The 17,660-nt window shown below is 43.3% G+C and overlaps 1 protein-coding gene across 1 annotated transcript in view; it reads right to left on the reverse strand.

The window, feature by feature from the left end:
* Positions 1 to 17,660, reverse strand: part of ULK1 (unc-51 like autophagy activating kinase 1) — a 113,821-nt gene that overhangs the window by 44,034 nt on the left and 52,127 nt on the right. The window contains exons 9-10 of the mRNA XM_083589860.1: positions 10,419 to 10,477; positions 1,190 to 1,272 (exon numbers count right to left, since the gene is read on the reverse strand). Of these exons, the coding sequence (XP_083445986.1) occupies positions 1,190 to 1,272; positions 10,419 to 10,477 (142 nt within the window). The remainder of the gene's footprint in view (positions 1 to 1,189; positions 1,273 to 10,418; positions 10,478 to 17,660) is intronic.

Raw genomic sequence — 17,660 nt, forward strand, 5'->3', positions numbered from 1 at the left:
TCGAGTTCAATCATGCAAAAAACCAAACAATGTTTCATTATCTTACTTGTTTAAGCAGGATTTGTATCCTGCTTTTGAACCCTCAAAAAGCTCTTGGGTAATGTGCCAAGTCTAGCTTGAGAGCATTTAAAACAGTCCTGGCAATCTTCTTCAAGAGCCAAGCTATCAGGTGCAGGACAGAGGACCTGAGAAAAGATTTTTAACCTATTGCCCTTCACTGTGGTTCCAACCTTGATCTGGGGAGGACTGAACACGGTATTTCTCCTCTACCACCCTGCTCACTAGCCTGCATGCAGTTCCTTCTTGCCTGTGGCTACCAGGCTAGACCTTAATTCAGCCTTCCCCAGCCTTGGGTCCCTGGATGTGTTTGGACTACAGTTGTCATCAGCCACAGAAAGCATGGCCCATGGTCAGGGATGGTGGATGCTGTAGTCCAGCTTCAGCTGTGGACCCAAGGTTGGCAAAGGAAGGCTTAAATGCAAGACAGCACCAACATTCAGGAGTGGCATGTCTTTACTCCTCCAAGACCACAGAGTGTCTTGCTTTGAGGCGTCCTACAGCCACCTGGGAAAACCCACAGACAGACAGTTGACAGAAGCTTACCACCGGCCAACAAAATGGCATTATTAGGTCACCCTATTAGTTTAAAGTACAATGACCATATCCACCCCACCCCCCTCAAAAATAAATAAATCACAATGGTTTTGCTAAATCCGGCCATGCTTCATCTATAAATGTACAATTAAAACTGGGATCAGTTAATCCCTGGCCTTGATTTGGCCAGCTGCTTGGGGGTGTTATCTAAAGCCCAGTTTCATTGACAATTATAATCTGAAAGAATAACAGACGGCAAACCAATTAGGATTAAACCGGGGTTGACAGCATGATGTCTGCAAAGGATCAGTGGTGCTGGGGGAGGGGCGGGGAGGAATCAAACTTGAATGACTAGAACAATCAGCAAAACTTTGCCATGCGAGATGCTGATACCTTAAAACAGGGTCCACAATCCTCCTTCAAGCAAAGGGGTGCACTGAGCTATTGTCAACCCTCTGGGGGCACAGCCAAAGTGTGAAAGTCGGTGTGTCTGAAGTGTAAGGGCAGAGTCAATTTTATTAAAGGGCATCTCTTTCTTTGGTGTGGTTCTGGTCTGACTTGCTTACGAAATGTCTCAGAAGGCGAAATTCCTTACCAAAGTCCATGCGGTCCTTGTGGTTCCGTTGCAAGAGTCCTAGCAGCAGCTGCCTCAAGTGGGCTGATGTCTCCCTTGGAATGCTTAAAAATAAAAAAGAAAGAAATGAAATGAAATGAAATAAAGTGAGAAAAGGTCAGCATCACATAAAGCTCATATCTTATATCGTACCACAGAGGTTGTTGTTGTTTTTATTTTTTAAAAAACCAGCTACTTTTATATTACTCTTACTAGAGATTCAAAGTATTTTACAAGATCAAACGCATACAATGAATGGTCATAAAACAACACACAAATGACAGATGCTAATTAAAAACGGGAAAATCAAAGGCAACAATATGGGGTGAGGAGAAACCAGTTTAGCCAAAAGCTTAATGGAAGCATTAGCTTTTACAACTGCTTAATAATCTCAAGAAAAAGCACTTGGCTCTATCTTTTTTAGGGAGAAGGATCTATAAGGCATAGAAAACCTGATATTCTATCCTGCTGTGGGGATGGATCCAACAACCTTGTTGCCTGGATCTCGCTCAGTGCTGTCCATAGAGAAACTAAATGAAAGAGAAGCTACTCAGTCACCTAACTTGAGGGAAAATGCCATTTTTTACTCTATTAGCTATGCTGGCTGGGGGAGATGGGAGATGGAATCCAACATCATCTGGAGGCACCATGTTGGCTAACCCTTCCCTACTGGAAACCACAGGGACCTTAAGCTTCCTCGCAGTCAACAGAACTAGTCCCTGCACACACACAAAACTAGCTTTGCAAGGAGAAGGTTTTCATCTAACCTTCTTTCCAACATGTTCAACTTCAACACAAAGTGTCCCCCATTTTCTTTTTCATGGCACTTCATGGCACTTGAACCAGCAATTTGAAAAAAGCAAAAATGATCATTCCCCCCTGCCAATCCTGGTAATATATACCAGGCAGAGACACATTCAGAAGAGAGAAGGGAGGGGGCAGAGGAAGGAAAAACCTGGCAGAGCAGTTTTAAAATTCTTGCACAGGCGAAAGCAGGCCGTCTTGGCATTTGCTGTGTACACAACTTGGTGCCTGCCGCCTGCCAGGTTTGCTTGGAGAGGTCAGGTCAGGTAATGGCATATTCACGGCAAACATCCCAGATCTTTAAAACTAACACTACTCCACTTAGCCTAGCACGGCTCAGTCCCTTGCAGGCTTGCCCCCTCTCCCCACATTGATGCCTACTCAGAAATGTCAAAGTAAACAACTGTGTGCCAGGGGCTAATATTTGGGAAGCATTTCCAAATTGCTCTCTCTATCAACTTTCTGCTGAATTCCAATGCTGGGAAAAACAGTAAAACCAAAGGTGGGGGCACACATGCGAGAGGGAGGGAGGGAGGGAGGGAGGGAGGGAGGGAGGGAGGGAGGGAGGGAGGGAGGGAAGAAAGAAAGAAAGAAAGAAAGAAAGAAAGAAAGGAAGGAAGGAAGGAAGGAAGGAAGGAAGGAAGAAAAGGGCTAGTATGGAAAACTACAGGACATTCCTTAGAGCTCTCTTGCCCAGTGCAAAACAGGAGCTGTTGTGCAGGGGCACCTTCTGAAAACTGATCTAGGTTTTCTACGAAATCCACAGCCCTCTCTTACAGGCACTTCCTAGAAATCATAAAGCAACAGCAGCTGCAAGTAACGTCTGATCCGGGCGGGTCAACAAACAGGAATTTTCCAGCTTGGCTGGCTGGGATGTTCACGTGAGAAGCAGTGCTGCAGGCACGTGGAATGTCAGGACAGGAAGTGCTGGGCAATTTGAACGCTGCGTGGTCCTCCTTAAGGACAGCTGCATCAAAACACGCCAGGTGGTAAGGCAGAGGGATTAAGACCTGTCTCCCAAATCAGGTAAAAAAAGTCCCAACATTGCAGGAACACAGAAGCTGCATTTTTCACAACTCAGGCTATTTCTCCACCTGGCTCAAATACTGCAGGACTGGAAAACTAGTAACCTCCATAGGCTGCTAGAGCCCAGCTCCCATCATCCTTGACCACACTGGCTAGGGCTTGTAGAAGTCCAACCATGTATGAAAGGCCACCAGTCCCTGGTTTACTGTGAGTGGCAGACAAGAAAGGTCTTTTGCATTGCTAGCTGCCTGGTCCTTTTGTTGATGATACATTACTTGCTTTCACAAAGAGGGCATGGAATCATAGAATCATAGAGTTGGAAGAGACCACAAGGGCCATCGAGTCCAACTCCCTGCCAAGCAGGAAACACCATCAGAGCACTCCTGACATATGGTTGTCAAGCCTCTGCTTAAAGACCTCCAAAGAAGGAGACTCCACCACACTCCTTGGCAGCAAATTCCACTGTCGAACAGCTCTTACTGTCAGGAAGTTCTTCCTAATGTTTAGGTGGAATCTTCTTTCTTGTAGTTTGGATCCATTGCTCCGTGTCCGCTTCTCTGGAGCAGCAGAAAACAACCTTTCTCCCTCCTCTATGTGACATCCTTTTATATATTTGAACATGGCTATCATATCACCCCTTAACCTCCTCTTCTCCAGGCTAAACATGCCCAGCTCCCTTAGCCGTTCCTCATAAGGCATCGTTTCCAGGCCTTTGACCATTTTGGTTGCCCTCCTCTGGACACGTTCCAGTTTGTCAGTGTCCTTCCTGAACTGTGGTGCCCAGAACTGGACACAGTACTCCAGGTGAGGTCTGACCAGAGCAGAATACAGTGGCACTATTACTTCCCTTGATCTAGATGCTATACTCCTATTGATGCAGCCCAGAATTGCATTGGCTTTTTTAGCTGCCGCGTCACACTGTTGGCTCATGTCAAGTTTGTGGTCAACCAAGACTCCTAGATCCTTTTCACATGTACTGCTCTCAAGCCAGGTGTCACCCATCTTGAATCCCAGCATTATGTATAGCAGAAGCACACCGCCTCTGAATGAGGATGTTCCTTTCAGTGAAAATAGTTGAAAGCCGGTAATAATCTCACTGTCTCCTGTCCTCTCCAAGACCATAAATATATTAAGATCATGAGATGCAAAACCAGGAAAGCCTTCAGTTCAAATTTCTACCCCTGCTCAAGTTCTTTGGTAGCTGTATGCAAGCCACCAATAAATAGTTTAGGGATACCTGGCCTGCCTTATAGGGCTGGTGCAAGACAGGGGTGAGGAACATGTGGGGTGCACCCTGGGTTGTTGGACTACAACTCCCATCATCCCTGACCATCACCCATGCTGGCTGGCTGGGGCTGATGGGGAATCCACCAACATTTGGAAGGCTGGCTAGAGGGATGAATAGTCTGCACTGGTGTAAGACGGTAGGTTCGCGGATTGTTATCTTCTCTGCAAAAACTAGCCACAATGGCAAGGCACAAATGCAGTTTTTCCTTCCCAAGAGAACACAAGACATGTTGTGCATCCTGTCTCACTAACAGTTTCCAATGTGGATGAATAGGAGCCTTTGGGATTCCAAACAGGAAGACTTGGACTTTTTATCCATGCAGTGAAACCAATGCCTAAACCTGAGCCCTAGTATGAAGTGCTCTCTGTTTGTACACGACGGTAAACATTTTTTTTGCACCTGCCAAAATCTAGGTCCTTTCCCCAGTTGGAACATGCATAGGATTTGAACGGACTCTGTGTGCGCTACTGCTGTTTTAAACTGTGTTGGTGTAGAAAGCCTTGCGCAACTTGAGACCAGAATACCGGTTGTTCCCTGTGTTATGGAAGTCTGCCTCGCCTATAGCTATCGGGAATGCACCTCCACTGTACCATTTTCAGCGCCTGCTAAAAACGCTTTTTGTTTAGATACCCAGATATCTAGAATCCTGATGTGTCTTCATTGCCATTTTTAGTTTTTTTGAACGTTTTAAACAGTTGTTACAAATAATTTTATTGTTTTATTCTTTTCGTAAACTGCTTTGAAGCTTGTTCATATATAAATTTTATGAAATAAGTAAACCAGACATCATGCAGTTAATGTTCTCAGCCCTAAGAGGTGCTGCACCTCCTCTATAGCAAAGATTTGGCAAGCTTCATCGCTTTTGACTTCCAGACATCTTTCTAAACCAGACATCGGGCCTATGTAGTTATTTAAAATTTTCTTGAGAGGCCAGTCCTTTTAAAGATAGTTCTGTACTGCATTTTTTTAAAAAAATGTTGCTATACAGTACACCATGGGTAGGGAAACTAAGGCCCGGGGGCCAGATCCGGCCCAATCGCCTTCTAAATCTGGCCTGCGGACGGTCTGGGAATCAGCGGTTTTTACATGAGTAGAATGTGTCCTTTTATTTAAAATGCATCTCTGGGTTATTTGTGGGGCATAGGAATTCGTTCATATCTTTTTTCAAAATACAGTCCGGCCCCCCACAAGGTCTGAGGGACAGTGGACTGGGCCCCTGCTGAAAAAGTTTGCTGACCCCTGCTATACACTATCCTGATGCTTTGCGATAGGGCATTGCATAAATGGTTCAGTGTTGGTTTTTATATGTGCAAATGTTTTAACTGATTCATATATGTAACGGTTTTATTATATTGTAATTCATTTTGGGAGTTCTTATTTAATAAAGGAAATTAACACTAGCACACAGGTAACGGCTGATATTGAGTTCGCTGTCCACTTTGCTCCTCTTTACTAGCACACACAAGAAACGAATCCAAATCAACTTGAACCTAGGATCATGGTTTGGTTTGGCTCCCAACAAACTATGGTTTGTTCTTAATTGACTGCTCACAACTTACTGGCTCTAAACAGTTTGGATATCAGGCTAAGTCATGTACTAAGCAGGAAGGAGCAAAGTGGTCAGAACTGATTTACTGGGCCAGTGACTTAAAGTGCAAGGAAATTTATTCCTGTCCACGCACTTCTGAAATAGATCTTGGATGTCACATTCTGGGTTGTGTGATATGTATTCAGCTCCTACTTGCAATCCTAATTTAATTATTCTCACTGCAGAGGACGTAAATAGCTTTGTTTATCTGCTGCTCCCCACCCTCCTACCCCACCCCTTCCTTCATACAGCTTCTAGGCGCATTACGCAGCCAAGAAACAGGGAGAGCCCACAGCAAACCCAGGGGTCACGTGGAAGCCCTCAAAAAGAGCTGACAAACAGGCTGTCTCCGTTCCACACCCAGCTCATCTGACATTTCCAGTCTCTGCCGAACAGTGTTGTTTCCTAGTCACCTTGTTTAAAAACAAAAGCATGCCGCCCAAAGCGTTATTGGTAGGCAAGCCAGCTTATTCAAAGGGAGAAGGCGAGCACAAGCTATTTCACACCATCTGATTAAAATACCGCGCCCTTTTGGATCAAAGCCAAGAGCACGGGCTTCCCCGCCTCAGAATGGCATTCACCTGTGTCAGCAAATCTTAGGCTTGAAATGGCATACTGCGTGAGAGGGGTGCCACCAAAATAGTGTCCTCAGGTTGAGGCTCCCTCCTCCACGCAGTTTTGCATCACTTTTTACATTGGCTCCCAGTACGTTTCCAAGCACAATTCAAAGTGTTGGTGCTGACCTTTAAAGCCCTAAACGGCCTCGGCCCAGTATACCTAAAGAAGCGTCTCCACCCCCATCGTTCTGCCCGGACACTGAGATCCAGCGCTGAGGGCCTTCTGGCGGTTCCCTCACTGCGAGGAGCCAAGTTACAGGGAACCAGGCAGAGGGCCTTCTCGGTAGTGGCGCCCTCCCTGTGGAACGCCCTCCCACCAGATGTCAAAGAGAACAACAACTATCAGACTTTTAGAAGACATCTGAAGGCAGCCCTATTTAGGGAAGCTTTTAATGTTTGATGTATTAGAGGATTTTAATATTTTTTTGGAAGCCGCCCAGAGTGGCTGGGGAAGCCCAGCCAGATGGGCGGGGTACAAATAATAAATTATTATTATTATTATTATTATTATTATTATTATTATTATTATTACTTGCAGGGGAATGGTGATGTAAATGAGGGTCCTGGGGTGGGGCTGGGGGAGGAAAAAAGCACAGGGTCTTGAGTCGAGTCCCCCCTCCACCCCAGTAACACCAACCTAGGGGATAGCGGCTGGCTTGTTCAGTGTACAAGCAGGGAGGAACAGAGGGACCAAGACTGGCATGCTTGCAGGAAACTATTAACTTTGTTTTACTGCTATGTGCAAACTGGGCCAGTAAATAAAGTGTATAGAGAGATTTAATCATGTGAGACAGATGTTAAGCTTCAAACACAGTATTGCAGCAATAATGCTTCAAGCTACTAGCTGCAACCCTGAAAACTTAAAGCACCTATAATGGCATCAGCTTCCATGGGCTAGAGTCAAATGCAGGAAAGATTATTGAATGATGTGTGTGCCCACAGTTATGCAGGTATACAAACAGGTATGCAGGCATACAAGCAGAAGTTTGTATGGAAATCGTATGGAAATTGCTGGGCAGGAAATTGTAAGCCGTGAGGTCAGAAGGAAATGATGCATAAAAAGTATAGATTGTGCTAATTACATTAAATCTTAAATGAATGTAAAGAGCTTAAATGCATGCAAAGGGCTGGTGATGCAAATTTTATTGTAATTATCTGTATGTTTTATATATATCTTTTAATTCTATTACTGTTTAATTGCTTCTTAATGACTGCTTTTTTCTACATTTTAGGCTGTTTCTATTTTATATGTAAGCCGCTTTGAGTCGCTGTCTGGGAAAAATGCAGGATGTAAATAAATATAGTATGTAAAATAAGCACACTGGCTCATTCACAAAGCAATGTTGACGTTAACACAAACATCCTGGCCTGGCACTGCACTGAGAAGCTGAATCAAACACCCACAGTGAAATTAAAAGCTTGGTTATCTCTGTTTAAGACCAGAAATTGTGTGAAGAAAATGAAACTTGCAGCATGATGATGGCACAACAGTGGGGCGGCATAGGAGGATATCTCAAACCCAGGGATGCCATTTGCCAGCGGTATCCCTGTGTCTCACTCACACAATATATTCTCTCTGCGCTAAAGGGGCTAAAACTAAGAGAAGCTCCTTCTCCCAACCTTTAGGTTTCAGAAGTATATTGAATCCTGCAAGGAGTGTGGCCTGCACCCCTCACAAGGGACACCTAGGAATCAAATCTAGGGATCAGATGGGTTGAAGGAGGTTCAAGCCTCGAACTGCCTGAATTCTGGCATTGCAGTGAGCTATGTTGTAATGGAAATGAATCTAGGCAAGTCTCACATCTCTGCACTCTTCCCCGGTCACTCTCCTAACATGCCCATGAGTTTTTGCTTCCAATTTCAACTAACCACACTTTAGTACTGCATCCAAACTTCAAACTGTGGCTAACTGTAACTATGGCTTGCTCCAACAGGTTAGCTTCATTTGAAGCTGGCTTCTTTCAAAGAAACCAAGTTAAAAATAGCCACAGTTTGTTAAGTATGGACAACATGATGAGCTACAGGGTTAATTAAAAATGGAACTGAAAGCTTGTACATTCTTCCTTGAGCCTGCGGTCTAGGAGGAGAACAAAAAGCTCACCAAGGCTCATTCGCGTCACAACAACCCATGGTTTACTGTGACACCCAAACACTGTCAGTGGTTCGTCCACTGTGGAACACTTAAGCTTTGCAGTGGATTCTGGCAAGTATCCTACAGTGAACCCTGGTTCACACACAATGACTAGGCCCAAACAGACTGGGCAGTCACCTTCACAAGAGGTATGAGTGTACATCCAGGAAGATGATAGCAAAAGGAAACTTCTTCACTACTACCATGGTTTCAGAGAGCTGTGTAACCCTAGGATTCACAAACACAGTTTGAATAGCAATGTGTTGGGGGGTTTCAACATAGCTGGGAAATCCTTGCTTACTTGAAGCACATTCTGCAGAGTTGTCTTTCTCCTACAACCATAAAAACCAACAGATTCCTCAGATCACCATTCCATGTGAAACGAACCAGAAATCAGTCTGGTTTCCAAGAACGGTCAAACACTTAATTCAGCGTTTCTCTCACTTGGTTCCCCAGCTGTTGTTCGGCTACAGCTCCCATCATCCCTGACCACTGGTCCTGCTAGCTAGGGATGATGGGAGTTGTAGCCCAACAACAGCTGGGGGAACCATGTTTGAGAAACACTAATTCATTCATAACACTCTCTTAGCCAGTTACTGGAAATGGCAGGTGGATCCACCACCAACCCTGGCCCAAATTTTTTTTAGAATAAAATGAAATCCAGCTCTCCAGTGATAAAAGCAATCACACTAGAAGGCATTCAAAGCTCCTGTGCAGTATTAATGAAGCCCAGCTGTTTCAAAAAGTAGTCTGACTCCTGCAATGAAGGAATTGCAGCTAAAGAATCCCTGTCAGATAGCCATCTATTCTCTGTTTAAAGACTTCCAATGGATGTCCAATGTGTTACCCTTTTAACCTCTGCACAGCAATTAGAACAGTTTAGGCGCTATAGGCCTATAATGAGTGAATAGTAATACTACTAATGATGTTGGCAGCCCCAGTTCCCACCCTGGAATTCCCAGTGAGGAGACAGTTGGTCTCATAGAATTATAGAGTTGGAAAGGACCCCAAGGGTCATCCAGTCCAACCCCCAGCAATGCAGAAGTCCCAGCTAAAGCATCCATGAGAGATGGCCATCAACCCTCCGCTTAAAAGCCTCCAAGGAAGGAGAGTCCACCACCTCCCGAGGGAGACAGTTCCACTGTTGAACAGCTCTTACCGTCAGAAAGGTTTCCGTATGCCTAGTCTCCTTTCTTGTAACTGAAAGCCACTGGTTCGAGTCCTACCCTCCAGAGCAGGAGAAAACAAGCATGCTCCCTCTTCCGTGTCCCTTCTCAGCCTCTGCCGTCTAGGAATGATTAATGCTAACCCACAACCACACAGGGTTCTCCCTGAGATAATGGTCATAAAATGCTATAGGTATAAGGGTTTGGACCTGTTTCCATCAGGGATGGCGCGAATGACACTTGGGTGAAACGGACGTATTTTGCTATGCTCAGCTGGGGATGTTTTTGCCTCTTAAAGCTGTCCAAGCCTCCTCCCTCCCTCAAAAAGAAAGAAGCGAATGCGAAAAAGAATCTGCTTGGATTGTTTTTGTGCTCCTGGACGAGGTCAACCGAGGTAACCAAGTTTCAGCTTGCCAGCCTCTGGGCTCTGTCATTCCAGGCTAACAGACGGAGGAGGCAGGTTGCCAAGTTATTTCTAAACATGCCCAGCTGAGAGCACAAGGGGACAGGTGTTGAGAAGAGTCGAGCAAGTGGCAGTGAAGTTCGAGGGAGAGAGAAAGCAGAGAATAGCAGCACCGAAAGAATGCTTACTTGGGCATGAGCATCTTGTTTTTCTCATAGAAGAGCCGAAGGTCTTGAGGGCTGCTTGCCTGTGAAGGAGTGGGGGAAAGAGGAGAAGGGTGATTAGCAAATTCATACAGCCTTCTGGAACCCTATCTATCTATCTATCTAACTATATCTATCTATCATCTATCTATCTATCTATCTATCTATCTATCTATCCATCTATATCGCACAAGCGATCTCTTTTTTAAAAAGCATGTAACAAGCTTTATTAATAGTCTTACAATACATTACATATATATAGTACATCTCTTAAAGTAAACTGAAATTTCAATCATGTACACAAAAGAGGAAAAAACCCATATACTTATCTTTTCTTACATAATTATGAACCTTAAGCTTCAGCTGTATTTATGCTACTTTTTATGTGATCATTAACAAAAATTATTAGCAAAAATATCATAAAGACTTTGGACTTCGTCAATTCCCGTTGTATGTTTTTATTCTAATAGTGAATGTACCTACCATTATTAATCTATTCTTTATATATTCTCTAATACAGTTTTACAGCAATTTGTACCATTGCTCTTTCTCATATTTCTTTATCCAAGATCAATCAAACGCTGCCATAGACGAGAAACCACTGGTATATTTTTGTACCTATCCCTCATATTTATCCTATCCAATCTCAATTCTCCAAAAGCCTGGTTCTTCTGCGGCTAAAGCAGTGCCATCTCCAAACACAACTGGGGAGGGACTCAGATGTTTACAGAGGTGCACAATCGCACACATGCTAAAAAAATTTTTTTAGCGAAAAACCCTCAATAGTGCAATCTCCTACCACCAAAAAATATAAAGTGCTCAGTAAGGACTTAACATGGTTACTTGGCAAAGGATGCAGAGTGTCTATTGGGATGGGGGGAAATGAAAGCAGAATTAACTGGGCTACAGCCCAGAACAGGCTCTTCGCACATTAACGTTCTATTGTTATACTGAATCTTTCCTTTAAAAAATTATAAACCCCCAAATTTTATCATCTGAGGGCTGCTTCAAGTTAAAACTGTGCTCTAAAAGAAGCTGCACCTTGAAAGGATGTGTAAATTATGAAAATCAAGCATATATTTGCATGTTTAGTTGCATCCAGGTACGCTAGTGGCCAAAATTGTGGAAACCTTTTGAAAAAAGTGTATTTCCGAGGTTTGATGGCTCATAACACATGATTGGCTCTCTAAACCATGGGTAGGCAAACTAAGGCCCGGGGGCCAGATGTGGCCCAATCACCTTCTAAATCCGGCCAGCGAACGGTCCGGGAACCAGCGGTTTTTATATGAGTAGAATGTGTCCTTTTATTTAAAATGCATCTCTGGGTTATTTGTGGGGCATAGGAATTCGTTCATGTCCCCCCCCCAAAAAATAGCCCAGCCCCCCCACAAGGACTGAGGTACAGTGGACCGCCCCCCTGCTGAAAAAGTTTGCTGACCCCTGCTCTAAACACTCATGCTCATTGGCTACATTCAAATGAAGGAAACCTACTGCAAATCAACCCAAGCAAGTTGTGCTCCCTTTTTCTGGTTATCTGGCTCTAACTTTTAAAAGAAAACAGATAATTGAAGAAACTTTGTTGCATTACATTCTTCATTAAATTATCTTTCCATTGATATATAATTTTATGGTAGTGCTCCAAAAAAGTGGTGTTATGAGCCATCAAACCTCAGAAATATGCTTTTTCCAAAAGGTTTCCATAATTTTGGCCACTAGTGTATGTTCTGCTAATGGACTGTGGAGGAAGGTAGGAAAAGAGTAAGGAAAGCCCTTAAGTCCAGCCACTAGAAATTCACTTTGATCCCCATCAGCTTCACACCCTGCAACAAACATAATTCACATACTTGGACTTTACAGCCTTGAGGACTAGGAGCTTCTCTTCTTTAAAAAAAGGAATCCTTTGGATGCCAAAAGCTAAATTTCCCCAGAGTGAATTCCAAAACATACATATCCCAGATACTTTTAGTGATACTTTTTATTTTTAATTGTTATTTTTGTAGCGCCCTTGGAAGTTTACTGAGAGGTAGTATATTAATTAGTCTACAGTTATTACTTAAAATAAGCACATTCATTGTTTTACGCTACTACTGCCATGCTAGAATCCCTGCTCATTTTTACAATTAAAAATGCATTATTATTATTCATTAAATTTATATACAGCCCTTCATCAGAGGATATCAGGGTGGTTTACAATATAACAACAAAAAATGAACAAAACACATTGTAAGTAGTCTTCCCCCAAGAAGTGGGTGGGGAGCTTTGGCAGTGGTGAGTAAAACTTTAGTAGGGTCTACAGGGGGTCAGGGTCAAGGAAATGGGTAAATTAAAAACAGATAAAAATAAGTAAGCTAAATCCTATAAGTCTCATACAGTACTTCATTTTTAAAAAAAATTAAACTACAAAAGGCCCCAAACACATTCTTACAAAAACATGACAGCAAAAAAAAAGGGAAGCATAAATATACCAACTCTAGAAGACAAGAGGATTAACCGACCAAGAGCCACATGTGAAAAGGGGATAATAGTTGATGTTAAAAATACAATTCACCAAGACACAATCTACCTCCATGCCCAGAATATTGCCCCCTTGGCAGCTAGCACTATCGCCAAGTCCAGCCTGACCCCAAACACCATCTTTTTTTCAAAACAAGATGCTCTTTAGTGAAGCTAAAATGCTTGCAAGGAGATTGAGAGAGTTCAAAACACAAAATGAGAGAGGGGGGAGAGAGAGAAAACAGGTGGAAGCTGTTGCTGCTACAACCACGCCAGAGACTGGTTGGGCAGCTGGCCCCACAATAATAGCAGCAAATGCTTGTAAAGTGTTCACCCAACACCACAGAACAGCCCCCACCATTACAAAACATGACCTGAGCCGCTTGGCTGGGTGAGACAGAAGCTAAAGCTCAATTAAGGAAAGCCTGAAGAATGGGACAGTCAATTCAATTGCATGATCTCACTCTCTTCCACTCCCCTCGCAAGTGGATTCCCTCCTCCAACTCCAGGTTGCAAAAACCACACATTGTCACAAAGTTCAAAATATGGCAACTTATGCTTAGTGCTAACCCCCAAATCCAGTGCAGGGAATTGGAGGCAATCACCACTGCGTCTGCAATCCTAAAGCACACTTACTAGAGAGTAAGCCCCATTCAGTATAGTGGAATGTGCTTCTGGACTAAACCTGGATTGTGCTGTGACAGTCCATGCACTAGGGATGGAGTTCCTGATGCCTTTTGGACTACAACTCCCATCATCCCTGACCATTGGCCATAATGACTGGGGCTGATGGGAATTGGGAGCCCAACAACATGTGCAGGTTTCTCATCCCTGCTCCAAACCCTAGTTTGGAAGTTAACACTATCTTAAGTTTGCCCAACTCAGGTGGTCACTGCAAAAAACTATGGTTATTGCAACCAAGAAACAGAAGAACAAATCTGCAAGAGGGGAGCAGGAGGCAGGCTGTGTAAAAATCCTGGCATTGCTTTGAAGGATTTTCCAAACTGATCCTGAGTTGTGTACTGAGGATATCAGAGGACAGCAGAGTTAAGGCAGCCCTGTTTAGGGAAGTTTTTAATGTTCAATGTTTTATCATATTTTAAATATTCTGTTGGTAGCCGCCAAGAGTGGCTGGGGAAACCCAGCCAGATGGGCGGGGTATAAATAATAAATTAATTATCTATTATTATTATTATTATTATTATTATTATTATTATTCATCTCCAGTCAGCCCTGAAATTCAAGAAGTAGCCCTGGGTGAACCCACAGGTCTTAGCATAGCTTGCCTCACAGGTTTATTCAGAGAATAAAAATAATTACATTTTCCTGAGGTTAGTGGAGGGAGGGATATAAATTAAATAAATTTCAAAATGAAAGGCAAGCTTTAGGGGCAAGACAGATTAATTTCTTCTGTCTCTCTGTACATACTCCAGTACTTCCAACTCCTGCACCCTAATATGCCAGGGTTGGTCTATCATAACTGCAAAACCAGTGATATTAAGAAGTCAGTGTGTAAGACAAGAAACATGGCTTATATGTTTACACAAATATTAGAATGAGTATATTAACTATGCTTCCGTCCCTCATCGTCATTAAAAAGCCCTTCCGTGGCATGCTTTTTTGGGGGGGGCAGGGTCGGGAATTGAATTAACAACTCAATAAACTGTCATCCAATCTGTTTACAAGGATTATGGATCCCATTAATCTCATCCCTCTGTTAGGGTCCATTGTTTTAATTTAGAGACACTGGTGAGCACAAAAAGCTCCTTAAAATTAAAATAAAATGACCTGTCAGACATCTGGCTATTATTTAGGATGTGGGGGAGGTAAACCTGCTGGGTGTCATGCAGCACAAGTATGGAAGTGTGTTCCTTTATTTTTAAAAAGGGGGGGGGGGAACCATGCTACACATTATAACGTAGCAGACTATGTTCTTTTCTCTCTTCCCATTAGTGTGGAATCTATGTGTGCCTTTTGCTGTCACCGCTTCACATTGTCAGTTGCCGACAGAGCATGGAAACACCAAACCTGATGACATTAAATAAAGAGTAACTGGGCGGATGCAGATGTTACAGGGAGAGCAGGAGGATGTGGCTCATGGAGACCATTTTCAGTAGCAGCCATGGTACTCAGTCCAGTATCCCTGAAGGAGCATCTCCACACCCATCATCCAGCCTGGACACGGAGGTCCAGCTCCGAGGGCCTTCTGGCAGTTCCCTCCCTGCAAGAAGTGATGTTACAGGGAACCAGGCAGAGGGCCTTCTCAGTAGTGGCACCCTGTGGAACGCCCTCTCATCAGATGTCAAGGAAATAAGCAACTATCTGACTTTTAGAAGACATCTGAAGGCAGCCCTGTTTAGGGAAGTTTTTAATGTTTGATGTTTTATCATGTTTTTAATATTGTGTTGGAAGCCGCCCAGAGTGGCTGGGGAAACCCAGCCAGATGGGTGGGGTATAAACAATTATTATTATTATTATTATTATTATTATTATTATTATTATTAAAGTGAGGTACTTCTTTCAACTGTTGATTATCAGTCGTGAGAGCCTCTCCTGTGCTTAAAATGTCACAGTTGGCTGAGCCTTGCTTGGGTAGGTGAGAGAGAGAAGGGACAAGGGAAGGGACACATTTATTTTAGTTGATTTAAAATTTGGGCTTAAAGAGAGACGGACTGTCAGCTCACATCTATTCAGATGGAAAAATACTCCCAGCAGGTTTCATTTGCGTTGGAAGTATAAAGACAGCTGCAACTCGCCCCTCACAACTTACAGGACAGGCTTTCAAAAAGCCAGGCACACCCTTGCAATAGTTTTGCAAAGGCCATGCTGCTGCCGTTCCCACATCCCCCTGATAACTGGATCCTCGTGCACACATATTGCACCTGCCAGACATCACTGCAAGGCACCAGAAAGCCTTGTGCCAGCTCAAATGCAAGGAGAAACATTTGAGAGCAAGGAATCTTTCTCTCGTTACAGAGGGTGCTGGATGTAACGAGATACAAATACATTTCCCTATTGATCCTTAAGACTGGGAGGGGGAAGTTTCAGAAAGGGATTTTTGCAGGTTCTCCCTTGAGAACTTAAGGAAAGCCCTGCTTGCTCGCCGTCTTAAAGTACATCTACTGCAGCTTCGCATTTCAAGGAAATCTTGGCTAAGCCAGGAGTCACCAACCATTTTGGACTAGTGGGCACATTTTGAATTTTGAGAGTGAGCTGGGGGTGCCAGTCACAAAATGGCTGCCAGGGGGGAGCATGGCATAATTTAAAAATCAGAGGGATAGCCACCCCTGACAACCTTAGGCTTAACATGGAAAATAATAATAATAATAATAATAATTTATTATTTATACCCCGCCCATCTGGCTGGGCCTCCCCAGCCACTCTGGGCGGCTTCCATAAAAACCAAAAATACAGTAAAATATCACACGTTAAAAACTTCCCTGAACAGGGCTGCCTTAAGATGTCTTCTGAATGTCAGGTAGTTGTTATATCCAGCTGGTCCTGGCTACTGAGATATCACACAAACTGTTGTCATAACAGGAAGCATTCCTCAGCACCAGGAAAAATATACAAGGTGCCAACACCACTCTCATTTCACAGAAATTACTTAGAAAGTAAATGCACATTTTCTTCCATAACTTTCTTTCTAGGAGAACTAAGAGTCTGAGGCACCGGTCCAAGAACAACATGGTGCTTGGCTGGTGACCTGTGGACTAAGCAGTGTTTCCAAGAAGCTTTAGTAAACCCCCACCCCACTGCCACCATCTGTTTGTCCCCCAACACCTGTTAATCGAAGGGACACAGTCTCTCAATCTGGGTTTTTTGCTTTGCTCCCGTGATCAACTGACGATCGTTGCTGAACTTTTTAGACAACCATTTTCAACGGGCTGCTGGATTAACTTGTTTCAAACCCTTTTATTAGCTGCCAAGATCACTGCTTTCCACTGTGGGGTCAGAATAATTACTCCTATAATCAAGAGTGGCTAATTAAGTGATGAGAGATTGCCAAAAATGGGCAAGGTTCTGGGTAAGATCTGGACAGAAGAAACAGACGGGGATCGTTCTACATGACAAAGCTCAAGCATTATATAAAAGCTCAGGAAAGGCATAATATACAAAATAACTTTATAAAGGAAACAACTGAAGTTTATGCCCATAATATTTATCCCCCCCCCTTTTTTTAGCGAAGACAGACTCTCAATGTATTATTATTCTGGAATGATAAATAAATTATTCCGGAATGATAAATCAAGATGATGAATCCAGATGTGCCCTTCTCAGTATAATGAGTGTTTTGTGCTTTTCAGTGTCCATTGTGGGATCTGCTTGTTTTTTTAAAAAAGAATATTTTTGTGTATGCATGTTTGCATAAAAGTAAGTAATAAAATCTAACCATATGAAGAAGCAAACTGAGGACGTTCGGGAGCATGCAAACCTATCAGCTTTGCATTATTATTACCCCCTTTACTTCACTCTCACTGCTTCTTTGCGCAGAATTTAGAGCCGGCCCAACTCTGCACCCTTTCTGTTTTCTGTTTTGTCTAATCAGCACAACTCCAGACACCAACTGTGTTGACACAGATTGAAGGATTATCAACCCACGGGCCTACACCTACTCCAAAAAGAAATGCCAGCGATGGACCAATGCAGCGATGAATAAACATAAAGCAGCTTAACAGTAGAAAAAATGACCTGTGATAACAAGAACCATCCTGTGTTATATTCACACGGAGC

This window comes from Podarcis filfolensis (assembly GCF_964270895.1).
Source record: "Podarcis filfolensis genome assembly, chromosome: 16".
Classification (NCBI taxonomy): Eukaryota; Metazoa; Chordata; class Lepidosauria; order Squamata; family Lacertidae; genus Podarcis; species Podarcis filfolensis.